This window comes from Gasterosteus aculeatus, chromosome 8 (genome assembly GCF_964276395.1).
Source record: "Gasterosteus aculeatus chromosome 8, fGasAcu3.hap1.1, whole genome shotgun sequence".
In the NCBI taxonomy this organism is placed as follows: Eukaryota; Metazoa; Chordata; class Actinopteri; order Perciformes; family Gasterosteidae; genus Gasterosteus; species Gasterosteus aculeatus.
The window spans coordinates 23,366,475-23,391,729 of record NC_135695.1 but is presented as its reverse complement, the minus strand read 5'-3'; the positions used below and the strand labels follow the sequence as shown (position 1 = coordinate 23,391,729).

Below are 25,255 nucleotides of genomic sequence, written 5' to 3'. Positions count from 1 at the left end.
AATTACTCAGTACTGTACTTGAGTGTGGTGTATTTAGTACTATTTAATATGTGCATTAGGTTTGTCCTGAAGACTTGCTAGTGGTATTTTGCGCATGTCTGGGGAAGTAAAAAGATGGATAATGCCCTCATGCCGAGCCTCGTGTGTTGTATCCTGACATTATTTATTAAACAGTTAAACGCGTGCCTCGTCTAGTTATTTAGTACACCACATTGAGTAAACATACTTCTTAAATTTCCCTCACTGCTAGTTATATATAAGGTTATAAACCTCATAAGAGCCATTCACTACTATGAATCAGCTTTCAAACTAAATCCAACATCACTTCCTGGCGAGATTCCAGTTGAACGGAAACCAGTTCCGGTAAAATCCTCTCCTTTGTTTAGTTTCAGTGATTGAAATAACTGAAGTCACCTGAAATATACTAAAGAAGAACCCGCCCACTTTACACACATTGACCAGTCAGCTGCGCACAGGTTCGCCCGTCACTTGCATACACTAGAGCTTTACTGCAACCCAGCAGAAGGTTTCTGCCAATTCACGACAAAGCCTCACCCGTTCATAAGCTGTTTATGTATTGTATGTGTTGACTATGATGATGGTGAAGCTAACAGCGCGACAAAGGAGCCAGTTGCCCACCTGTTACTACGAGGGATACTTGACGAAAAGGTCTTTCAAAGATAAGGTAATGAATGCTCAACAATTTCTGAGATCGACTTTCGTTTCTTTTATTAAGCTCTGTCTATATCAGTGGGATCATCTGCAGTGGTGAAATACTCAACTCCTACATGTTCTGCAGTACTGCATTGTAGGTCATACTTAAGTAAAAAAGAATGAAGTGTTGTATGTAAATATTGTGCTTCATGAAATATTTGACAGGTATGTAGATGTCCAAGGGGAAAGTTCACCTCATTATAAGATATACATGTTTATACGTGTTGTGCTATTTACTAATCTCATTGTCTTGAAGATGACGACTAATCAATGACCTGGTTATTCAAGATAATCCAAAGAGTTTACTGTTGTCAACTGTTGGATTAATGGATTCATTAAGATTAGCAAACTGCAATGTTAAAGTGATGTGCATAGGACTTCTTTCACCCTGCTTGAAGTAGGTCAGCCTTTCACACTTAAACGTGTGTAATTAATAACGTTGGCTGATCTAATGCTCAATTGTTGCTCATGCTATTTCCCTGGAATGTGACACACTAAATGAATGGGATTCATTTAATTTATTCTACTGCTATTTTTAGCCTGTTATGAAACGTGCACATGTCTACTGTGAACTTTGACCTGTAACTTCATCCAACAGTGATCTAACTCATTGAGTGTGGCATGCAAAGCAAAGCCAAACTCCTTATTATCTCACGTGCTTATTATTATACTATATTATTATCTTTCCGTACAAAGGTTTGGCACGCTTCTCTTCCCGCAGAGTTGCTCGCACATGTCTCAAACTTCTCAAAAGTGTCGGGACCATCGGGAATCGTCTTGTATGACTTTTCTAAGCGAAATGACCGTTTTTCCCTCAAATCCCCCAAAACCGAGCCCAAAAGTTCCATTGGAATGAATGCAGTTTCAAAAAAACAAAAAGGGAAAAGACATTCAATTTGGCAGCCCCACTGTCTATACTTCAACATAGATAAATGATTAAAAGCTTCAAACATCGGAAAAGGTCTTGCCTTTATTTTGCCAAAAAGGACATACGCATACCTCCAACGGCTTTCTTGGAATCATAGTTCACGTTTGTGAAAAATGGAGAGTCTGTTTACACTAAGTGTGTATGTGGGGAGAAGTGGGCAGGGCTGGATTGTTCGAGGGTGGAGCAGCGTCAGAATCTGGTTAAAAAATAATTCAGGCTTTGCCACCATTTCCACAGTTTTAACTCTTCCTATTTCTTTTCATCCGAAAGTGATGCTTGTGCTGGTCGTACTCATGTGTCTATGGAATCCCTCTGACATTTACAGCCAGAGAAAATCTGTCATGTCTTTAGCTAGCTAGCTAACCGTTGTGGCTAGCCTTCACTTGGCTAGCCTGCATGGCTGACTCATGCTCAGACATGAACAGATTGTTGGGGGAAAATTGTTGAGCCTGCGTGGGGTGAGCCTTCCACCACACAGATGACTTAAGGTAATTAGTGAAGCAATTGTTTTCCCTCCTTTCTGTCAGTCTGTCTCTCTGTTATGTCACAGATCTGCTGTTAGCTAGCTAGTTTGCCACCAGTATAGAAAATGCTCACAAATCTGCACTTCTCATGCTGTAAAAAACAAAGGGCTAGAAACCCCAATGGTTTGGATTTTATATTACAGTACATGTCATTTAGCTGACACTTTTATCCAAAGTGACTTTCAATAAGTGCATGAGTTATATGTGTATATTGCGACATTTCCAGGCAGTCTAGGCGACACTCACAAAATATCTGCGGTATTTTGTAGTTGTCTTTTCAACTGGTCTGACTGCTTCTCAGCTCATTGGGAGGTTAAGATTCAGGTTGAGACTCAGACCGGGGAAACTGGTTAATGGCACAAGGAATCCTGTGTGAGCGGTTCTACCAAAGCCTGACTGATAAGAGCTAGCTTTACACTCCAGATTCAACTGCTTCTAATTCAAATCTTCTCATTCAATTCAATGAGAAAGTGTGTCCAAACATTTGACTAGGAGTTTATATGTGTCTTTGTGCAGACATCTAGGAAACTGTGGACGTGTCTTTGTGGAAACACACTGTTCTTCTTCAATGAGAAGAGAAACACTGAGGTAAGTTATCTCAGAGATTTGGATGCTTATTAACTACACCGACTAGACCACAGATTAGAGATGTAACGGCGAAAACAAACAAAGATTTGAGAAAAAGACAAGTGAGCTGGAGAAAGTGAAAAATTAGGAACAAATGGCGCTCTCCAAAAAGAAAAGTGGACAGTAAAAGTAGAGCATTTAATCCAGAATGGACAGCCCTACTTTTATGTAGTCAATTGAGAGAACATTATTTATATTTGCAGTCACACGTATATGTTAAGTTCTTTGTCACGTGACAATAAATATTGTCAAAGAGTTTTTGAATTGTATGGAATTCATTTGATTTGTTAGTTGTGAATTGATTAAACGCAAACGTTGATACAACTTTCTCCCATTTAATCACACTAAGCAGTTACATTTTCATCTTCTGGACATTTTCTTCTAGAAATTGTCTCTAAGTGGACCGCTTTACATTTTATTTGAATACCCCTGGACTAGACCCTGTGTGTCTTTGTCGGTTTCCTCAGTACATCGAGAAGGTGGATCTCAGGGGATTTGTATCCATAACAGATGACAGCAGCCAGGATCGTAACCTTGATGCAGCCAGATTCAATCTCCAGCTGAAAGAGGAAAATATCAGATTCACTGTGAGCAAATATGCAGAAAATATGTGAAATTGTCCTCTTTTCTTTCAGTGAATCCTTATTTTGCCATTTTTTTTCTCCTCCATTGTGTCTGCAGGCTCTTAACTTAGAGGCTCGTGAGCTGTGGAAGGGTTATATCCGCTCCGTGGTCGAGGTCAGTGGGCTTTACGTCCATCTCCCTTTATGAAGAGTAAAGAGTTTACATCTCTGATGAATTAAAGAAGCACGGACTATCACTTTGCAGCTTGCAGTACCAGCCTCCATTAACCTGCTGCCAGGCCAGATCCAGACTCTGAAAGAGACCGTGGAAAAGGAAGAAGCAAGAATAAATAACGCCTCCCCACCTGTTGTCACCAACAACGCTGCTCCAGTCAGCCTGCAAGGGCACAAGCCAGCGTGAGTACTAGCGTAAAAGTATTGCCTTTTATAGTACAACTGAAGGTGTGTCAGCACATTTCATCCCAACACGGTAGAAATGTGTTTTACTGGCCTAATGTGACTGATAGAAAAGGCAATGAAAGTTTGAATCAAAGTTCTCCAAAAACCTTCAGTGTTTAAGAATTCTACGTTGGTTTAAAACTTGTAGAATTGATAACGAGTCGAGCAGAATTCAATGTGTTACGTATTTTTTTTTTTTACGTAGAAAGAAAAATTGATTAGATCAATTCTGCTTAGTCGTGTTGGATTTTCCTATTAAAATATGTTTTTCTCCAAACTCCAGACCTTGTCTTGAGGCAGTAGACACCTGCATCTTTAAATCTGTGTATAGTTTATAGTCTCTAGTAGGTTCCAGATAACCCTCTATTATCTTCTCTGCAGTTGTTACCACAACGTGACCCGGCTGGAGGCGGAGCTTCTGCTGGAGAGAGAAGCCGTGAGAGGAAACATGCTGCTGAGACCCGGAAGTGCTGGAAGCTCCTTCGCTGTGACCACCAGACAGCACCTGGAGGGGTACAAACATAGAGACACACACAGAAAGACATACACAAATACACGCACAGACTGACAGACACACAGACAGACAAACACACTCACATTTAAAAACACACTATCATCACGTAATGGAACATTGGAATATAGCTTTTAGAAAATATCGGGTAAAATGACAGTGAATCTGACTTTTCTGTCTAATCTTGTGACGACCTGGCTCTTGCGCCATGACCAAAATGGGAGGAACACAGAATTGTAGACTGCACGTACAGTGTATTTGTCGTTCCATCAAAAAAGCAAAAAGAGACAAAACGCCAGCGCACAAAGCCAAGAGGATGCCCCAAAACCAAGAGAGCGAGGACGGAGGCAGACAAGTCTTAAATACAACTGTAAGACTTAGTGCTCCCAGTTGCCCTGACGAGCTCCTGCTACCATTGACCTGAAAAACAGGACAATGGGACAAGCACACACACACAGCAAGCTGCTCAAAACCAGAGGGCCGTCAAACATTTGGATGATGGGGTCGCCCATGAAATTGTCCCCATGAGGCACCCATTTCCTTACCTGCAGCACATTGTGTATTAAATAACCCTGCCCTTCTCCGTGGGAAGCCCCTGCTTGAAAAAAACTCTCAAAGAGAGATTAGTCTTTTGCTCAACCTGCAGGAAAATGCAAGGAAAATCTCTGGGAAGTTCACTTCATTTCTATCAGGTTGCTTCCTTATCAGCAGAACCGAGGAAACCACCGGAGGAGGAGGAAGAGGCGGAACATCAGCTCAAACATGGACTCCTGCAACCCCATTACCCAAAATGAAGTGGCAGTGCAAGAAGCACACCAACCTCCAGTTTTTACCTGAAACAGATCAGAATGCAGTAGGATAGTCACTCAAGCACTCATATTAAGTCCATCGTATGCGATTAAGACTGACTGCTGGAAGTATGTGTCATCTTTCTCCATGCGCCTTAAGCCTGGGTGAGGGTATACCAATGTTCCGCAGCAATAGCTCTGTCTTTCACGTGGCGTTTTATGGTATCCTTGAATCTCAGCTTAATGCGGCCTCTGATTGTGCTCTCCGACGACATTTGGGAGAAGAGGATCTTGAAGAATGTCAGTGTGCAAAACTTTTATCCCCACTCCCAAAACTTGAATAGAACACCTTGGTCTCCTCTTTGAAGGATATCACTAAAGCTTGGATAAGAGTCATAAGCTGCTGTATCGCGTAGTATCTTGATGGGAACTTTCATTTCACTTCCCACAAGAGAAACCACACCATCTAACATAAACGGCAAAAACAAACCAAGTTTAGAGGCCCAAAGGTTTATTCTGCATCCCATCACCTTCTACTGACTCTGCAGCTAACCCAGGCATAATCAATGCAATGCAAGTCCTGTTTGCCTTTCGTGTAGCACCCTCTGTCTTGGTACCTCCATAAGAGCATAGCAATCAGATTTCCAATGCCCTCTCTTATGGCAAAAGCTACAGACCTTATATGAACCTTATCTGAACTCCCTATGCTACTTACCTCAGTAAGTAAGTTGTTCTTAAATGTGATGACGGTCTATAATCTGTTTGTCTGTTTATTTAATTTCTCTTTTAATTGTCTCTCTTTTTCCATCAGCTCTATAATTAGACACTACAGGGTGACCCCCAAACACACTGGGGGCTTCCTCATTGATGTGGACAATCCTGTGAGTATTGAATATTTACATTTTATATACAACATATCATGCACCTGCATGTCATGCTTTTCATCTCCTGCATGTGTTTCTTGTTTTTGAGATTTTAAAGGGAAGTTGTCCTCTGTGCAGGTTCTGTGTGCCACGCTTCATGATGTCATCCATTATTTAGTGGAGAAAAGCGACGGAGTTCTGACTCCTCTTATCTTTGAGGAAACGTATGAAAAAAACATCTGTATGTAGTAAACCTCCTCAATTTAAGGTCACCTTTAAGGTGTGCATTTATTTTCCACATGCATCCAAGTTCTTGCTCTATTGTTTTACAGCTTTTATTAGTAAAGCTTGTGAAAATGGAGAGAGCAGCCTTCAGCAGGCCCTGACAAGCCTTGGCCCACCAAGTGCCCCCCCCAAGAAAGGTACATTCCGCTCTTAAACAAAAGCACACAATGAACATCCTCCACTGTTTGCTCTTTTGGCCACACCTGTTCTCTGAGGCCTTCTGACCAAACAGGTCTAAAGCAAGGCGTGTGTGTGTGTGTGTGTGTGTGTGTGTGTGTGTGTGTGTGTGTGTGTGTGTGTGTGTGTGTGTGTGTGTGTGTGTGTGTGTGTGTGTGTGCGCGTGTGCGTGTGTGTGCGTGCAGAATGCTGAGGACTCTTGACGCTAACAGCTATCTGGAAGTTCCACATTTACAACTAATCTTGGACTTTGTTCAACAAGTCAAGCTCACATTAACAATGACTGAGTTTCTTTTAATATAATATAAATAACATTAATAACACCCAAACCTTGCAAATAAAATGTTTTTAATGGTATGTTCTAAAAACTACTACATTAATACTTCATGGTAAATAGTAACTGGTTGGTTTACTCTATGAGTATAATTGGCAATAGAGCATCACAGACTGAAGGAGGTTTTCTTTGTGAGTCCTTTTAACTACAATTCAGCGTTTCGCAAAACTTAGTAACTGGAGTTTTAATTTAAAAAACAAATTAAAAATATATTAAAGAATAAATCTGTTGTGTATACTGGAATCATTAACTAAAGTAAACTGACAACTTCCACAACTACCCCCCTTTTCCCATAATACTTTGCCCTGGTTGGGTGATGCTGGACTGTGAACCTTCTGATCGGGGGCCAGTTGTAGATCTCTCTAGACCCACTGGTGAAGAATAACTTGTTCTCAGTCATGCTAGTGCAGTGGTTCTCAACTGGTCTGGCTCCGGGACCCACCATCACCCCTTAATGACAAGCCGCGACCCAAATTGAGGAACATTCTCAACTTCTCAAATTTATTTAATGAAAATATGGTGCAGTTTGAACCTGAGATAGTATGGGGACAGAATACGTATGCCAACACAAAAACAAGTTTAATGAAAAAACAAAACAGCCAGCTGTTAATTCAAATTTTTATTTTCCCTGGCAAAGGGGTCCGCAACCCATTAAAAAGGGGTCCGCGACCCACCAGTGGAGAATCACTGTGCTAGTGTATGAATCCGAATGGCTAAATTTGGACATTGTGTCTGAAGCGCTTTCAGTGGTCGGAAGACTAGAAGACCATCGGGTTCGAGGTAGTGGGATCCCCAAAGGTTTCTGACTTATTCAGTGGGGATTGTGACTGAATTTTGAAATATTTATGGCAATCCATCCTATATACCCCTCACTAAAAAGTCACAGCGGTGAACTTGGTGACTCTAGAGGAAAAGTCAGGAGACAATCTAAAATGGTTTAATTCATCCTCCGAGGACCATAAATCTCCAGCTGTTTGGAATTTAGTATAGCGGCTTATAATCACTGTAATTGCATGCTTGGTTTTGCAGTAGCTACAAGAATACTAACCGATGAACCAACTGAACAACAGAATGTTTAACTAAATGACCAGCGTGAGTACAGCTTTGATGCCACAAAGCTCCATTGATCATTCTCCTGACATTTATATTCTAGTAACAACATAACGTCAACATAAACAGTGTGACTTCATTCTCTTTCAATTTGTCATCACTAACTACTATCTGTATTCAAACAGTGGAAGAGAAAGAAAAAGAGATGGATAGTTTATCAGCTGCTCCACTGCAACGTAAGACTTCATCCCACAAACATATCTATAAATGTTTGTTTCTGACCTGCTATAATTTTTGGTCTTCCACTGAACTTCACAAAAAAGCTCCGAAGAAAGCAATTATGCCTCCAGTTCCTGCTCCTCGCAAACTGCTCCCATCTCCCTCCTCCACAAACGGGGATCAGAAGATGAGAGTCGTCACAGAGCCACAGGGACAGAGTACGTCTTCCTCCTTATTCATTCCCGTTATTCTCTTCAATGTAATGTTATTTTTGTGCCAGTAATAGCATTGTTTATTCTCTGATGTGCTTTAGTTCCGCTTGCTGCCATGTCGGAGCTAAAACTAAAGTTTGGGCAAATATCCCGGTGTTGAGTGACCTCTCCTGATGACAATCCGCCGAGCATCTGTTAACATCCGGGACCGTCTCTGAACATCTGTACATTTATGGGACTATTTGTGAATATCTTGAGACCATCTGGAAACGTCTTGGAACATCTGCCTGATCCGTGCCACGTTGTCTCCACCGAGAAGTTCTTGCACATTTTGCACATTCCTTTCTAATTGGTTTGCATTTTCCAGATTCCATTTTTATGTGTTGCTTTTGTCTCCTGTAAATATCTTTACATAGCAGATATATATACATATACAGTATGTATATTGTGAAAGAAATTACTGCCTCTCTATATACTGAAGTGGAAATGAAATAAGGCTCCATCTATTCATCTGCGGCTATTCCTCTAAATTATTTGATTGGTCAAAACAATTGACCACTTTCCATCCCGGTTTCTTACGGGTCCAAAGAGATGGGTTAAAGTGTTTCAACATTTATACAATGATAAATAAAATAAGATAATATAAAATAAAAAACGAAAGATGAACCAATTATTATATTTCAGATGTTTGTACGAATCGGTTAAGAATGACATTAGTTTGGGTTTGTTCCCATCATATGTAAATCTATGATAGATAGCGATAAATGTAAGTCAATTATAAATATGAACAAGTAACTTGTAGTAAGTGCCATGTTTCATAACGTTCTGTAAAACTTCTCTTTTTGTATAAACACAGTCTAGTTTGTTTCTCACTTTGTTTTATTGATCGTTGAAGCCAAAATCTAACAACAAAGTGCTCTCACTTATTGTTACCTCCATGGCTGATGCATTATAGTGGAGAAATTAAAATTATTTACATTATTGTGACTCCTGTGTCACCATGTGAAAAACAAAGTTACCATAAATGTACGTTAAAGCATTGCAGGCTACAGTTATTCAGGAGATGCGTACAGAAGGAGACTGTTTCCATATTAAACCAATGACGTGAACAATGTGCACAAAAAGGACTTCATCACATCAGCTATTCAGAGTTGATCACCCAGGTGCAACACAATGTATTAGCAGAGAATACTTTCCAGCTATGTGTTTTGTCTATGACTCATAAACAGGTTCCTCTTTTGCAATAAAGGGTGTTATTGGGTTTAGAGACACACATACAAACAAGGATCCATGTGAAGTCAGGTGAACATGAAGAATACAGTACAGACTTCTCCAAAATCCTGAAGCCATAATCTGGTGACTTCTCTACATAAAGCTGATAGAAGCTCCCTTCTAACTTTCTTCAGTCACATTGAACTCCAAAGAAAACCACCATGACTACAGAGTCAGCAGATGCAGTTAACACTGTTAAGTCGGCATGCCTTGGCAAGAAACAACACAACATCCCTAATATGTGTTGTTATTATGAGGCATCACTGAAGTCCAGTTGAAAAATATCCTGATCAACCACGTTCTATTCAGTAGCATTGTGTTGAGGCAGGAGGTTATTTGGGCCAAACAGGTCGGCTGGCTGATTCAGTTGGTGATAATTAATACTGAACTACGTATAGCAACCAAGTTATATTGACGCATTGTTTTAATTGAAATAGTGAGAGCATTGAGTTATGACCCTCAGGTCTCTTATGCAATTAAAAAAAAAGAATACCACGTTATTATCTGTAAAAGCACTATGTTGCTAAGGATGGTTATAATCCATCAGACTTGTAGAAAGCGTCACAAAGGTTGTTTCCAGTGAAATATTAGCATTTTGGAGCCAACGAACCGGTTCGTAAAGGAAAAGGAAGGCACAGGGAGAGAAGCACATGAAGCTGTGTGCATTGACGGTACCACTTATGGTAGGGAAGGAGGGAGGAAAGGAGTGAGAGAAGGAAGGAGGGAAGAAAGGAGGGAGGAGGGGAGGAACGATAGAGGGAAGGAATGAGGAAAGGAGGGAGGGAAGGAACGAGGGCAGAAGGGAGGGAAGAGGGGAAGAGAGTGGGAAAGAGGGATGGGAAGCGCCCAGCGCTAAGTCTCCTCTCATGTCTCAAATGACATGAGAGGAGGAACTAGTCGGACTACAGCTAATGTGTCGTAATGTGAAGAGTCAGGTGACTCACTTGTTCCCAAATATTTAGGTAACATGGTGGGGGGGAACCCAAGCCACCAAGCTGCAGAGATATGATACAATGAAGTTGCCCCCCCTCCCCGGTTCTAGTTGAGGCTGGCGTTGGAGCTGCTGGTGCCGCTGTTTTTCCTCTGTCCGCTCTGCACTGCGCTGGGAACCTGAAGGCCCGTCACCACTGAAAAACTGCCATTCCACACCTGCAGGGGGCGATAAATCAACAAGCAGTAGAAAAGGGGGGGCATTGTTTTTTGGATAACGGGTATTTTTAGACTTCAGATGAGACGTCTCTCACCATGAAAGCTGGTATAACCGGCTGCTGGAACTTGGTTTTAAAGGTGTGCATCAGTTGTTTAGTTTTGGAGTTGTAGAAAGACAGAACACCTGCAGAGAATGAAGACGTACACATTTTTAAATGTAACATGTATTGAAGGTATTTTTAAAAAATAATAAATTCAACTTTTTTGAAACGGTCAAAATATTTAGAAGTCTGTTAGAACAGTACAGCAGCCAAATATGTTCAGTTTAGATCTGATTTTAGTAACGTTTTAGGTGATGCATTATTCCATTAAAAAGAAGTTTCGAAGCACAAATTCAATTAAAAATTAGAATCAAGCAATAGACAAACTTTTTCAGTACTGCTTCATGGAACATTGAATCACTTTGTGTCCCAAACAATTGACTTCAGCACTAAGAAATCTGAAAAACTACCGTTTTAATTACTAACCTGAATACAGATCAATAAAAAAGAAACTGATCATTTTCAATGTTATTTCGTGTGTGTGTATTTATCTTTAATTATTATTTATCATGGTCCACAGTGATTCTCTGTGATTATTCCCTAATCACGTGTTGTTACCTTCGTCATAGTGGACGTACACCCCTATACTGCTTGGGATGGTACAGTCCAGCGTCCGAGCCTTGTTGTTGTGCTTTGCTGTGAGGCTTTGCTGCAGCCAGTTGTTCAGGTGGATGCACCAGGAAGCGCTGCTCTTCCCCAGCTGGTCGAAGCGCCCGAGGCTCCGCAGGGCCACGCCCACAGCAAAGGCCTTGCTCTCCTTGTCAAACCGAACCTCCCAGTAATGCTGGCCAGCGTCGATCATCGTGTCAGCTGTCAACACACATAAGCCCAAAAAATGTATTTCTAACTTAAAGAGCCAACCCTTTCTGGAGATTGAGAGGTATCGATACAAGTTTTCTATATTGGTAAATCCATCTTGGAAAGAGACACAAGATGAATCATTTTCTAAGGAGAACCCTAACCACCTGAAGCGCCAGGCAGACCAATTAAGCCAACCAACCCAACTAACCAAAATCAACTAACCAAACCAACTAACCACACCAAAACCAACTAACCCAAATAACTGAGCAAAATCTCTCAAAAAAAAGCTCTCTGAAGACACCAGGACCGCAGAGAGCCTTCACATCTTCCGCCGCAAACTAAAGACACACCTCTTCAGACTCTACCTCGACTAAAGACTAACAAATTGTAGCACTTAAATTGTACTTGTAACGTCACTCATCTATAGCAAATTGTAAACTGGCTTATTTGAGGAAATTGCACTTTCTGGTTTCTTGTTCTCCTGAGTTTGTACCCTATGGTTGAATGCACTTATTGTACGTCGCTTTGGATAAAAGCGTCCGCTAAATGACATGTAATGTAATGTAATGTAAAATAACCCAACTAACCAACACACCCAACAAAGCAAATCCAACTGACCACCAAAAACCAAACCTACCCCAACCCAACTAATCAAGGCAGAATAATCCAACTAACCCATCCAAAACCAACTAACCAAACAAAGCCAACTAACCAAAACCAAACCAACAAAGTCCCACCAACGGAACTAACCCAACTACCCAACCAAACCAAACCTACTCTAAGCCAGCCAACCAACTGAACTAACCGAATTAACCAAAACCAAATAAGCCAACCAACTAACCAACTACCAACAAACCCAAATAACCAAATCAACCCAACTGCCAACAAACCCAACTAACCAACCAAACCCAACAAAGAGGGAATTAATGTTCCTCAGTAAAATTACCCTAAAGCCTAGGCCTAATTTCAAACCCTTATTCACAATGGGAGAATATGTTTTTCACAACCATATGCACAAATCTATAAACTGTGTCTAATTCTAAATATCTTTCTACAATTAAAGACTGGAAGAGATCCTGGTTCAGGTTGGGGACCACTGAACTAAACAACTGCAATAGTAGGGTTTAAAATCAAACTCGTGACAGCATGCTTGTTAATAGAAATAAATCCAAACACATTCAGAAGACAACAGGATAACTGTTAAACATATTACATGTCATTTAGCTGACGCTTTTATCCAAAGCAACTTACATTTTTAACCCGTGGCTTTTTACATTTTGCCCAGGGAGCAATTCAGGGTTATAGTGTCTTGTCCCGAAACACTTCCACATGGGACATGGGGGAGACAGCGTTCGAACCACCAACCTTGCGCTTCCCTGCACACCCTCTACTCCATGCGCCATCGTCAACCCCACTTTTATTTTGGATCAGGGCTGCAGCTGATTTAACTGGCTGTTAGCCTGTTCTGGAACAGGCTAGCTGCAAAGAATAAATCAGCATGGTTACTTGGCTGGGTTTAATTCAACCTGCTTTCGTGCAACCAAGTCAAAGCAAAATTCATCCAGGATAACCTGAATATCCACGCTTAATCCCTTATCCTGGTTTCGTGCAATAGCCCTCAGGTAAGCTCTCCAAAGATTTTTTTTGCGTGTTTGCCCTTGAAAATCAAAAATGAAAAGTTATTTTTTCTTACTGTGCAGCCATTTGAATGTCATTTGAAGGAGACTGCACCATTTTAAATTGCAGCACTACATTTTGTCATCATTTCTTTCTTTAAGCACTCTTCCTTCTGCAGTGAAAAGCTGCAGCTCCATTAGCAATTCAAAAAATAGTTTAAAAAATTAGTTTTAAAGCTGCCCTGCACTATTCTCAGTGAGCAAAATGAGTATGGTTTTTACTACTTACTTTTAATATGCAACTCTTTAGTTTTGTATTGTGTGCATTGTGTATTCTTTTCAACACAATATATTTATATCAAGTCTTTTACCCTCTTATTGTGTTATTCTTCTTATAACTTGTCAAGGGACTACCAATGTAAATTAAAAATAAAATAAATATGTAAGGCTAGAGACATTTCATGCATTGTCAATTTACAAAGATTTCGACTGAGAAATGAAATGAACGTTACTCAGGTTTGAACTAATTGTGGTTTGAACTAATTGTGGTTTAGTTACAATGCTGAGGTTCAACCTCAAGCAGCAAAGTCTGACAAACAACTGTCTGTAGCAACCCTGTTGCCTGTTGGCTTGTGTGCACTCTCACCCAGCACTGTGTAGGACTCTGCTGTAAACCGGTCTCTGCCAGGCCGGGCTGTCGGTGCTCTTTTTGGTGACATCAGTGCCGACCTGATAAGACACAACAGTGCATAACAAACACTCAATGATCCATGTTTTCAGATGAGGTCTTAATGACAGGAAGTTCACGACCACATGTGGTTTAATGTGAAGGGTTTTAAACCACAGATTAAAGGCTATTATACCTGGCTGGAGAATGCATTGGTGAGTTGGTTCGCGTCTTCTCTTTGCGGATGTCCTGTATCTTTCCTCCACTGCCATCCCACTCCACACTCAAGTCCTCCACCTTTAGGTTCTGGTGGGATGAAGCAGCGTCCAGTTTGAACGTGAAGGCTGGAAATGGAAAAGGGTTAAATATATTTTTTCTGCTTTACTGCCAGAGAACTTAATTAGTGTTACTAATTAATTACTAATTACTATTATCATTTTTGGTATACTTCTAGTTAAATAAAGCTTATTATTATTATACTTATTATTTCTATTGTTTTGTTTGTATTGATTATATAATTTAATATCTCTTTTTATTCTCTTAGTGTAATGTATTTTGTCTTGCAATCAAATGAATGAATGAAAAAAAAAAGACATATAGTAAAATTACACCTAGTTAGCGTTTTCTCACCGTGGGTTTCTAGTGTGACGGGTTCGGAGAACTCTCCTGCCACGGCCTTGTTGCACGCTCTCACTCTGAACGTGATGTAACGTGTGTCAAAGCGGAGACCTGAGAACAATGAGCAACTCTTGAGCGCTTCTCATCATAGTTCGGACATCACCCCCCCCAAAAAAACAAGCCTTCACCCTACCGGTGAGTGTGAGCTCCAGTTCTCGTATTCCCTCCACCACCATCCAGGGGAAGTCCTCTCTGATGCGCGGCGGACCCTCGTGGTTAGTGCGCCGGTGCTCCAGGATGTAGTGGTCTATCTTGCTGTCTGGTTCTGGTAAGGTCCAGACTACAGTCACAGTGTTGTCGCACACTTGGCACTCTGAGACCTGGATCTCAGGAGTGGAGGGAACTGGAGAGAAGAGACGTTCTGTTAGAGCTTCGGTGTGTGAATGAGCGCATGTGTTAGACATGGGGACCAGGTCAATGGCCAAGGCAGTGCTGGTACTCGCCTGGCATTGGAAAAAAAAATCACGTCAGGTCACCACGTGGGAGCTAACGGAAAACTTGGTAGTGCTAATTAGCGATCCTTGCTTACTAAGGAACACATTTAAGTTCATTCAAAAGCAACCCTGGCTGACCCCAATCATTGCAAGTCATGCAGTAATGACCAAGAATGTGTGGAACTTTTTTTGTATACAGGGTTGTTGTTCCTTTTGGTTAACACTACTACTTGTTATTTTTATTATGCATGGGGAAGGCGGGACGGGGGCAGACCGGAATCGGTCAAAAGGGGGGTAGATTATGTAATTTTGCTATGGAACCCTCCCCAAATCATAACCTCACCACCCACTCGTGTAGCACCCCAAACCTAAGATCTAATTAAACAAATATCATAACTGCATCAAATAACCAAAAATAAAATGTTGGTATGGAAACCCACAGAAAGTGGAATGAACGTATCCCTGGACTACGAGCCTCAAGTATTACAAGCCTGAAGTACTACCAGACTACTTTTGATGCGGCGTGAAGAAAAACGAGGAGGAATGGCTAAAAAAAGTGGATGTTAAAAGTGAATTTTGTCATTGTGTAACCGCTCAACCTGCATCACTGAAGGTGTTCTTTCTTTCTTTGAATGATATTTAGAGGAAATCCATAGGCTTCACAGACTAAAAGGTCCTTTTTTCTGTGCTGGAGCACTTGCTGGCACCTCTAACAGGGACCAAACCACTGGACAGACCCACTTATGCTAAAAAGTCATGAAAACAAAAAACACATTTATATTCTGTATGTGAACTTGCTGTTGCTCTGAGAGGGCCTGTTATATTGTTCTGATGACATTACTTTAAAATTAAACCCTGCTATACACTAATTTATTAATTCAATATTGAATTGAAATGTGCATAATGCAATTAATCGCTGGTAATCACAGAGCAATCATGCGACTAATGGATTCAAGTTTTTCATCTTTGACCAGCACTAGTTATAATACAGTTATATATAGATGATATCCAAATAGTTGTATATAGATTATATAAAAGGAATATTATTACCTATTTATTCATATACAAATACTAGCATTTCACTATTGCAGCTGCCCGAGGTCAAACTAACTTTAGATACTTTAACTGTTGGGTATATTAGTCATATAAATAAAGTTCTGGCTTTAATTTGTTTTATTCTAGTTTGTAAAAAAAGTTTAAAAAAAACACCATTAGAGGAGTTGTTTTTCATTCAAATGAACTTGTCCTAACAACAGACTGTATCTTGAAAATGAAAGCATTAGTAAGTAGTATTATTAAAATAGATATTTAGGACACCATAATTCCCTCTGAAATGTAGTGGAGCAGAAGTCTACAGCAGCATGAAGCTCCAGTAAGATAATAGTCAGCGTGTTTACATGATGGTATAATTGGAATCTTTGCTCTCTTTCGGGGGGAGGTGCTATTATCCCAATATACACGGCAGTGAATAATTCCAATCATTGGCCGAACGCATGTCCTATCCGATACGATAGGTGGCGCTGTTTTCATTACAACTAGTTGTGATACAGCCATTTCCGCTTGACCTCTTCACCACGACCAACAACAACCAACAACAACAACATCAACATTAGGAGAACGATGGCGAACGGAGAGCGAGGTGAAGCTACGTCCCTCTACTGTCTGTGCATGATGCTAATAGGAGCACAGCGAATGCGAATGGTGCTATTGGCTGATTTGATAACGGAGAGAAGACGCCGTCGGGATCTCAAGCATGCGCAAAGACGCAAAGTCCAGTTCCTCATCCGATTCACCGTCACATGCCGCGATAATCGAACTACCAACCGGATCGGATGGAGTTATCCAGGCGTGTTAGTCGGATCGTAGTCGCACCGCACGTAGTCGACAAAGGTGTTTACATGAAACGGATCATTCGATTTCAGTCCGTCTGAGCCAGTTATTGGAATCCATGTAACCACGCTGAGTGTGACAGCACTTGGTTAACTAACCCCCCGCTGCAGTCACAGTACTTTATTTAGCATTAAAAGTGAGGCCGACCTGGGAGGAACTTGAGGCCCTGCAACAGCTCCCTCTCCTGACTGAAATCCACCATCAGGTGACTCATGTTGTCGCTGGCTTTAGCCTTCAGGGAGAGGCGAAAGGCTGGAGCCATCGTCACACTGCAGACAAAGAGACACACAAAAACACACGAGCACACGGAGTGGAAACAAGCAGCGTCCATTACCCAGCAGATCACAGGTAAACACGTGTGATACAAACACTAACTACCACTGATCTCATCAACCTGACAGAGGGTTAAAGCACCGCTAGATAAGGAGGTCATGGAGGAGGAGGACTGACACGGGATGGCACAGACTACAGAACACAGAGGGAGACACAAAGACCAGCGGTTTCTATGCTACTTATTGTACTAGAGTCGGGTGACGTGGCTTCATGACGCATGCAGGCTACATTAACAGAGTGGCTCAGTAGTTCCTGGAGGCCATGAAGAAACAGGAGAAGCAATGGAGGACTGAGTACTGTACCTATCCTTAATGTCTTTGGCTGCCTGGAGAGGAGAAGCAGAGGGAGGGGGGAGAGGAAGAAGAGAGGAGAGATACGAAGCGAACACAGATCTAAGTTGTAGCCCGCCATGTTGTCACTTAACACAAAGTGGCTGAGTTAAATCACTTAGGAAGCCACTACAAGGACACGTTAAATATGACATACATAGCTATATACTTCACAGAGTAATGCTGCAGCTACCTGATTGAAGCCCTCCGTCTCAGAGGAGCATAGCGTCTGATTGGCCAGCTCCAGCAGCTCCTCTGAACTCTCCAGGGCTTTGGAGCAGGCGCTCAGCTGACTCTGAGAAGAACAGATGGCCGTGGTTTTAATTTGTGTTGTTTAGTTCCTCTCTGGTAGAAAGGGACCAGTGTGTTCTCTGCAGAGGAGCCATGGTTAGCTTTATCAGTCATGGCTCCATCCTGAGGCTGCCGGGGTTTTAGATGTGCGTAATGGAAACCACAGCTTTGATTATTACAACGACAAAGGATTTCTGACCCGGAGGAACTAACCACACCCTATTCACCCCACACCCTATTTAAACGTAACACCCTCTAACTCTACCCCCGATCACACCTCATGTTCAGTGAATAGTTCCAGTACTATGATAAAAATAAACTTTGATGTGATAATGAATGTCTGCTAAGCACAATATGTGAAGAATATTTCAAATATTGTGATTTTGTGAATATTGTGAATTGTGATTTTGTCCTCGATGTTTTAGGAAAAAACAGTTTACCAATACTAATTACAATGTGATCCCAAACCAATAAAGTATTTAGTATCTAAACAATCATAACAAGTTTAATATCAATGATAGACGTACACATGAAGTTATTAAACACTATTGTTTTAAGTCTGATTTTCAAGTAATTTAAATAATTAAAAAGTTGTACCATTAATGTTGAAACTTGTTCTCACCAGATTTTAACAGTTTAGAACATTGTGGGATTTTTATAATAAATAGTGTTTAAGTAAAAGGAGCGCCAGATGAACCAACACATAAAACCTAATTTCATGATCTCTGGAATTAGGTAATGTGTTTTCCTTTAAATGTAAAATTTAAAAAAAAGAATTGTCCTTAATAAGCAAGGATATCACAAAAAATACTTATTATTTACTTAAATTCCAACAAGTTTGAATTCTCTCTTTCACCAAACATCTAAATAATACCAGATGTTCTCCAAAATAACCAGAGGCTACCTGCAGCTCGTAGGTCCGGCTGGCTCTCTCCTGTTTGATACGCGTCAGCATGTTGTCCTTCATCTCGTCCAGGACCGAGTGGAGCAACGTGAACTCGGTCTCCAGGTCCTCCTGGACTCGGCTGGAGTTCGTCTGGTGCCACAACAGAAATAAGAACACACAGGAAGTAAACCTCTTTCTGTACCTGGTCACCAACCCAGCAGTGGGGATCAGATGTTTCTCCAAGTCCGTTCTTGGTACCTCTAAGTTGTTCAGGTTCTGTTTCACCGTGCACACAAAGTTTGATATCTCCTCGTTCTTCATGGCCAGCGTGTGCGTGATCTTACGCAGAGATTCCTAAAGAAAAGACAACGTTTACATGATGTTCCTGAGCTCTTTAGGAAGTGATGAAGGAAGGAAGGGAGGGAGGGGGTGAGGGGGGAAGGAAGGGAGGTGGTTAATCAGTGTGTGTGGAGAGGAGAAGGAAGGGAGGACGGGAGGGAGGAGGTTAGTTAGTGTGTGTGGAGAGAAGGAAGGAAGGAAGGCAGGAAGGAAGGAAGGGTGGAGGTCAATCCGTGTGTGGAGAAGGAAGGAAGGAAGGAAGGGATGCAGGAAGGAAGGAAGTGAGCAAGGAGGTTAATCAGTGTGCATGGAGAAGAGAATGGAGAAAAGGGAGAATGGGGGAAGAATGGGAGGATAGAAGGAAGGGAAGATGCATATCTACAATGTAATAATGCAGACTTCCGACTCCAAAGGAACCGAACCCTCGCCAATCTTACGCATCAAACATGGGTTTGTTTTTTAGTTTCTCATTCAGACTTAACGTGGTAGTTGACGCGAGAGGAGCTGCCCCCCCCCTTTCATTCACAGACCATATCAACAATGCACCGATCTTGTGCGCCGCATTAACGAGAGACGTTCTGTCCAACCGGGGAAAAGCTTCCCGTAAAAAACGCCGAGTAGTTCTGCAGCTCGCGCACGTCCTTTGTACATGACGCCCTGAGACGCCCCCCCCCCCCCCCCCCCCTCCATCAGAGACACCTGTTCCCGGGTTTCACCTTCTGGTCTCCCATCGCTTCGTTCGGAACCACCGAACAACAGACGCCGGGTTTCTCCTCCGTTTTTCGGCTCTTTTACCGGCACCGCGGAGCTGGTACTGATGCTGCCGGACTGCAACGCATCTTCGGACGGACACCAACGCCTTTGGGCCGTAGTGCGATGTACGCATGCGCCAGGAGAGGATTGTGGGTACTGATGTTTCTGTCGTCAGGCTGTTACGTTCAGGGAGCGTCGGGGAGAAGTAAATTAAACACTTTTTTTGTTTGTTGTTTTCGTTTTTTTCGGTATGTTATTTTAAATCTCAATGTGATCGTTTGCATCTTTGCGAAGGTAGAGTTGGATAATAAAAGAAAACAATTATCACTTGATGCATCTTCTGGTATGAAAGATGGATTATGATCATTACTGTAATATTATGGGATCATAGCTCGTTATATCATGACGCAGATATTCTTTAGTTACATAACAATCTATTTTACGTTTTAGTCATTAGTTTAATCATGTTGCTACTGTATTCCATTGTTTTTAATATGAAGAAAACTTAAAATAGTTAATCTGCTTTTGTTTCCAACCCCCAAAACACAAGTTACATATAAACTATGAAAAGTATGAAAAGAGATTCACCATCATGCCTTAAAACAGTACTGCAGTGGAAATACAGATGAGCTATGAATTTCATCTAACTCTAGAATACTGTCCCACGAAACAAATGATTTATGCTTCTCTGTTTATATTTACGTACAAAAGACCTACTTAAAGTCTCTTGAAGTTCATTGCTGGAGGTTTCAGAAGTACACCCACTCTTCAGCCATTGACTCACAGATTATACATAAACACTTATTATCATACTGCATCCTTTGACTTCAGGTCAGATTTTGCTTCATTGCAGAGAGATATAGACACATTTATCTGCTGTAGGTTTTCAAATACATTTTTGGTTTGGAGCAAAACAATGAACATAGAAGATAAAAAAAGGATCAAAATAAAAGATAATATCATATCATTAAACAATAGGCAAACCCTCAACTAAATGAAACTCTAGTCTGAGAAATAATGTCTAATGTTTCTGTCATTTTGCTCCCTCCACCATCACGTATCTGGATTAGAATGAGAATGTTCATATCACCCATCATACTCGGTTGTGTCTTCTCACAGGAAGCCAAGCTGTATGTTTCTGGTAACCCAAACCCTTCACACCATCGCATTGAAAGCCACAAGAGTTTCACAAGCCCCTTTTTATTTCCCTGAGTGCCTCTCTGTAGAAGTTCTCCTCCAGCATGTCTAAAGGTTAGAAGGTAAATCAAACAATAGTGCTATACGTTTGGTCATAAATCCAGCCAGTCTTTTGAATTTTCCACCACTGTTTGATCCCAACCAACCAGGTCAGAGACATACATGGGCACACTGCTACATGCTCACTACATGTGCACACTATACGTGCTCACATACAGGTGCACACTATATATGCTCACTACATGTGCACACTATACGTGCTCACATACAGGTGCACACTATACAAGGCAAAGAGTTCCTCCCACCCACACATGATGTGCAGACAGACAGGAAGAGAGTGAGCAGTAGAACAGCTCTGTGAGGAGAACACGACAAGATGTGCTTGGAGCGGTTGACTCTTGTGTTGCTCTCAGGTAAGACTCCTGAAAACAATAACTAACTATACGAGTCATATTTTTGGCTTTGTTCTTTTTACAAAAGTTGAAACATTATAAATGTTATAAATACATGTATACACATATATGTGATGGTGGTGCATGGAGTAGAGAAGGTGCGCTGGGAACTGCAAGGTTAGTGGTTCGATGCCTGGCTGCTCCATGTCCCATGTTGAAGTGTCTCTGAGCCGGACACACAGCCTCAAATTGCTCCCTGGGCGGCCTTACGGCTGCACACTACTCCCACTGTGCGGGAGGGTTAAAAGTCTAAGACCGTGCATTAAATACGCAATTTAAGTTGCTTTGGATAAAAGTGTCAGCTAAATCATATGTAATATATATATATATATATATATATATATATATATATATATATATATATCCATCTGTTTAATGTATATATTTTGTATAAATCAATCTATATATATCTATGTTTCTGGCGTATGTTTAATATGTCTGTCTATCTGCCATATCAGGCCTTATCCACATCAATCCATCTATTTGTATAGCCTGTTTTACATATCACATATCTACATATCTCTTTCACGTATCTAGCTAAATTACACATGAATCTATTTTATATATAAATCAGTTATCTGTTGTATTTATCTTTCTTTCTATTTTAAATATATTTTATCAATCTCTCTTTATTAATAAATTCAATAAATCTGTTTTACACGTCTCTCCATTTCAGTCACCCTGGTGATTTCAGGTCCAGTTCCTGTGATTCTGGATTATGAACCTAGAAGAGTTGAAGTCCTTCTCGGTTCCTCTGTGGCCTTCCAATGCCGTCTGAAGACACCGAGTTACGGCAGAGTTCGAGTGCAGTGGATTTTCAGCCCTAGTCCATCCGGCAACACTACTATCCTGAATATCTCAATCTATGTGCTGAACCAAACCCAGCAGGCCCAAGAAACTAACAGGACTTGGCCCACATATACTTTAGCTAATGCAACAGAGGAGCAAGGAGGATGTTACCATTGCAAAATCATAGCAGAGATTCCCGTATTAGACACTACTAGGAGCAATACAACACAAGTTATTGTTATTAGTAAGTATTCAACAGTATTAGTATTCAGTAACAGTATTCAGTATGCAACACTTTGATTAATAATCTAAAACCTCTCACGCATGCTGGAGATGATGACAAACCTCTCAGGAAACACGATTGGCTTGTACCAAGTTAGCTGTCAGCACTTCGCGGCGATTCAGAGCCGCTTGAGGCAATTGAAATGCTCCCAAAAATTAGTGAATGGGAACTATTTGTCAGCAGTAACTAATTTTATTACAGTGCATTTTACTAAATCAACTATATATTCTGTTTGTACACCCCACCTCACAGCAGAGGTCACGGTTGTTTTATCACATATGCTGCTGATAAACCTGAACAAAGGAGAAGTGTTGCCATACAGCTGATTATCATGGGACATTCAAGGATTCATGAAATATTTTGGTTTGCTTTGACTTCATAAAAAGGTATTATTTTGTACCTCCATGACAGAAAAGAGCATTTAGGGGAATTTATAATTTGTGGACTAGTTTTAATGTTTTTTGATCCCAACCTCACGTAAGCAGCCCGATTTTAGCCAAAGAACTACTGATAAGTTTACCAAGGAATTGTGTTGTCATTTTTATTTCAAACAAAAAGAAATGTAGTTCAGAAGGGGGTAAACTAAGATTCAGTCCATTTTCTAGAAAAAGTAAATTGAGTTCATCATTTGGTTCCATCCGACCAGCAGGAAAGAGGAAAAGAGTCAAAATAAAAATTGCTCGCCATCCAAGATGGTCTGTAAAATCCAGAAGTCTGATTCACACACAAACCAGACAAAAACCTGACCTCAAGAAATAATAAATGAATATGAACCCCCAAAGGATACAAAAATAGTTCTCAGGTTTTCATGTAAAATGCTAAACTGGGGGCTATGTGAGGTGAGACGTCCTGCACCCTAACCCCCATGAGAGCAGATTATATGATCTTAATTATTGTACCTGGGCTGCTTGTGAGATTCAATAGTGATTGTTGAACAAACACTCCCTCATTGAGGACTACATTTACACAAAAGAAACAGTGTCATAATCGCATTTCAAGAACACGTTTTTTTCCTCAGGGCTTCCCCCACCGTCCCAGTTGATGGACGGGTGGATGTGGATCAGTTTGGGAGTTTCTTCTGTCCTCCTGGTTGTCCTGCTCCTCATATGTGTCTCGCTCAGCAGACGGCGCTGCAGAAGAAGAGGTACGAGTCTTCCGTTTTCATTCTAAGTGATTTACATCAATGGTTTTCAGAAGCGGGCCATAGTGTTTGCCTCAAGACAAACCATTTATTACTTTTGGTGTAGTAACAAGCTATTTCAAATTGCACTATTAGACTTTGTTGGCTCAACTATTCGTTCATGGAGTCAAATAACAATATCATGATCCTGGTATTGATTGAAATCAAGTAGACTAAGTAAAGATGAATCATGTCTCAGGAAGGAAGCTCTCAATGTCAGATGTTGAAACCCTCTATGCCAGTAGGTCTAGACCACTATTAGACCAGCAGGTCTAGATCTAGACCCTGCATTAGTCCTTTGTACATTGTAGATAAGCTGTGATGAAACATACACTCAGAAAAAGAGTTGAATGAGGGTGAATATTGCTAGTTCCCCTTTGCAAAAGATGTAGATTTGAGCGAAGATCTGAATCTGAGAACAAAAGGACAGGAAAGGATCCTCAAGCTGCCGATGAGTAAGCAGGTGGTTTGCGCGGTTTAACAGCTCGCTGTGCGGCACCATATACCAAGAAGCCTGTGTTCTTCTTTAGTAGGTCAACTGAGATGTGGATCTGAGAAAGATATGACATACTTACTGAAGCAACAAAGCTAATCAAATCTTAATAAAGCAATCAAACAGTAAAGTGGAACTCATCATTGTATCTTTTTGCTATTTAAACATTGCTAAATCGATGAGCCTACTGGGTTCCATCCGGTTCTTTCTCTCCATGTAGGAGAAGAACCCGTCTATGCGAACACACGTCCGGTCACCAGCAAGCAGCCGTCTCCTCGGCCCGGCTCGGATCATCTGAAGGAACCTTCTTCCCTTCAGAACATCCGGAAGCCGAGTCCTTGTAGGAAATACAACGAAGGCAAGCGGAGATACAAATAATTAGAAAGTTATAGATCATCAAATGTAGCCAAACCTGTGCATGTACATTGGGACCAAAGAGAAAACTGGAGTCAAATTCTAAGAATAATTTTTATCAGCTTTATTGGCCATGAATTCTGAGGCAAGGCTTATATTAAAGCTGTGGGAGTTAAAGTTATTATTTACCCTGCTTCTATTAGTATTATTATATACTAACATCATAACCATTATCATATTCTGTATATCATATATTTCCTTACTAGCATTATTATACGTTTTACATTGTAGCCCGTGTGTTCTGTTTCAGGTGTTTCCATTGATCTTGAATCGTTATGAATGTATTTCCTGTTATGAACCACTGGGTGGCAGATTGTGTCAGTGGTTGAATTGTTTTTGAATTGTTTGTGTTATTTCTGATAACGTTTGAATATGTTGCAAACAGCAGATTTTAGTAAAGTAAATAAGAAAAAAGTAACAAATATGTATTTTGACGGAAATTGGTGGTACTTGTGTGCTTATTGTTAGAACTATTATTTTAAGATTAAGGAAAAGCAGATTTAGTTGCAGTTTGTATCTTGAATGTTTCTACAATTTATCGGTTTTCAATCTAAATATCACAATTTATTTTTGCATTTCATCAACAACTAGGAGCAAACGTCGTGTAAGTAAAATAAATATGGATACCATGTTGCGGTCCTGCTGTGTCTTTTA

At 40.9% G+C, this 25,255-nt stretch overlaps 2 protein-coding genes and 1 long non-coding RNA gene across 6 annotated transcripts; 2 read left to right on the top strand and 1 right to left on the bottom strand.

Annotated features, from left to right (window-relative positions):
- The first annotated feature begins 470 nt into the window (after nt 1–470).
- On the top strand, nt 471–9,548 carry LOC120823932 (signal-transducing adaptor protein 2). 4 transcript variants are annotated; one of them, XR_013468541.1, is made up of 13 exons: nt 477–685; nt 2,683–2,754; nt 3,261–3,380; nt 3,475–3,531; nt 3,622–3,773; nt 4,197–4,328; nt 5,926–5,995; nt 6,116–6,218; nt 6,310–6,399; nt 7,803–7,865; nt 8,009–8,059; nt 8,147–8,260; nt 8,356–9,121. XR_013468541.1 is itself a non-coding variant. In XM_040184411.2 (12 exons), exons 1-12 carry the CDS (start codon nt 593–595, stop codon nt 8,412–8,414), a joined length of 1,113 nt encoding a protein of 370 aa, XP_040040345.2. In that variant the 5' UTR covers nt 471–592; the 3' UTR covers nt 8,415–9,548. The 4 variants fall into 4 exon arrangements, 3 of the variants coding, with proteins under 3 accessions (XP_040040345.2, XP_077963989.1, XP_040040344.2); XM_040184411.2 differs by lacking the exon at nt 7,803–7,865 and having other exon boundaries at nt 471–685; nt 8,356–9,548; XM_040184410.2 differs by lacking the exon at nt 7,803–7,865 and having other exon boundaries at nt 478–685; nt 8,009–8,260.
- fsd1 (fibronectin type III and SPRY domain containing 1) lies at nt 9,116–19,961 on the bottom strand. Its single transcript, XM_040184409.2, has 13 exons — nt 19,757–19,961; nt 18,960–19,055; nt 18,720–18,851; nt 17,718–17,819; nt 17,498–17,520; nt 17,010–17,131; nt 14,672–14,881; nt 14,491–14,589; nt 14,057–14,204; nt 13,840–13,922; nt 11,335–11,586; nt 10,771–10,859; nt 9,116–10,675 (listed from the first exon to the last, which is right to left on the bottom strand). The coding sequence occupies exons 1-13, from the start codon at nt 19,769–19,771 to the stop codon at nt 10,565–10,567; spliced, it is 1,482 nt and encodes a 493-aa protein (XP_040040343.1). The 5' UTR covers nt 19,772–19,961; the 3' UTR covers nt 9,116–10,564.
- A 1,303-nt stretch (nt 19,962–21,264) lies between these two features.
- LOC120824500 (uncharacterized) lies at nt 21,265–25,230 on the top strand. The gene is made up of 4 exons (XR_013468538.1): nt 21,265–21,403; nt 22,119–22,475; nt 23,533–23,658; nt 24,408–25,230. It is a non-coding gene; the product is annotated as an uncharacterized LOC120824500 (long non-coding RNA).
- Nucleotides 25,231–25,255: the final 25 nt, after the last annotated feature.

Coding starts and splice junctions, on each gene's coding strand:
- LOC120823932 (XM_040184410.2), top strand. CDS start 593: ATGATGATGGTGAAGCTAACAGCGCGACAAAGGAGCCAGTTGCCCACC. Junction 3,774..4,196: donor CTGCAAGGGCACAAGCCAGC/GTGAGTACTAGC, acceptor TCTTCTCTGCAG/TTGTTACCACAACGTGACCC. Junction 5,996..6,115: donor TCATTGATGTGGACAATCCT/GTGAGTATTGAA, acceptor TCCTCTGTGCAG/GTTCTGTGTGCCACGCTTCA.
- fsd1 (XM_040184409.2), bottom strand. Junction 13,923..14,056: donor CCAATGCATTCTCCAGCCAG/GTATAATAGCCT, acceptor GTGTCTTATCAG/GTCGGCACTGATGTCACCAA. Junction 10,860..11,334: donor GTACGTCCACTATGACGAAG/GTAACAACACGT, acceptor CATTCTCTGCAG/GTGTTCTGTCTTTCTACAAC.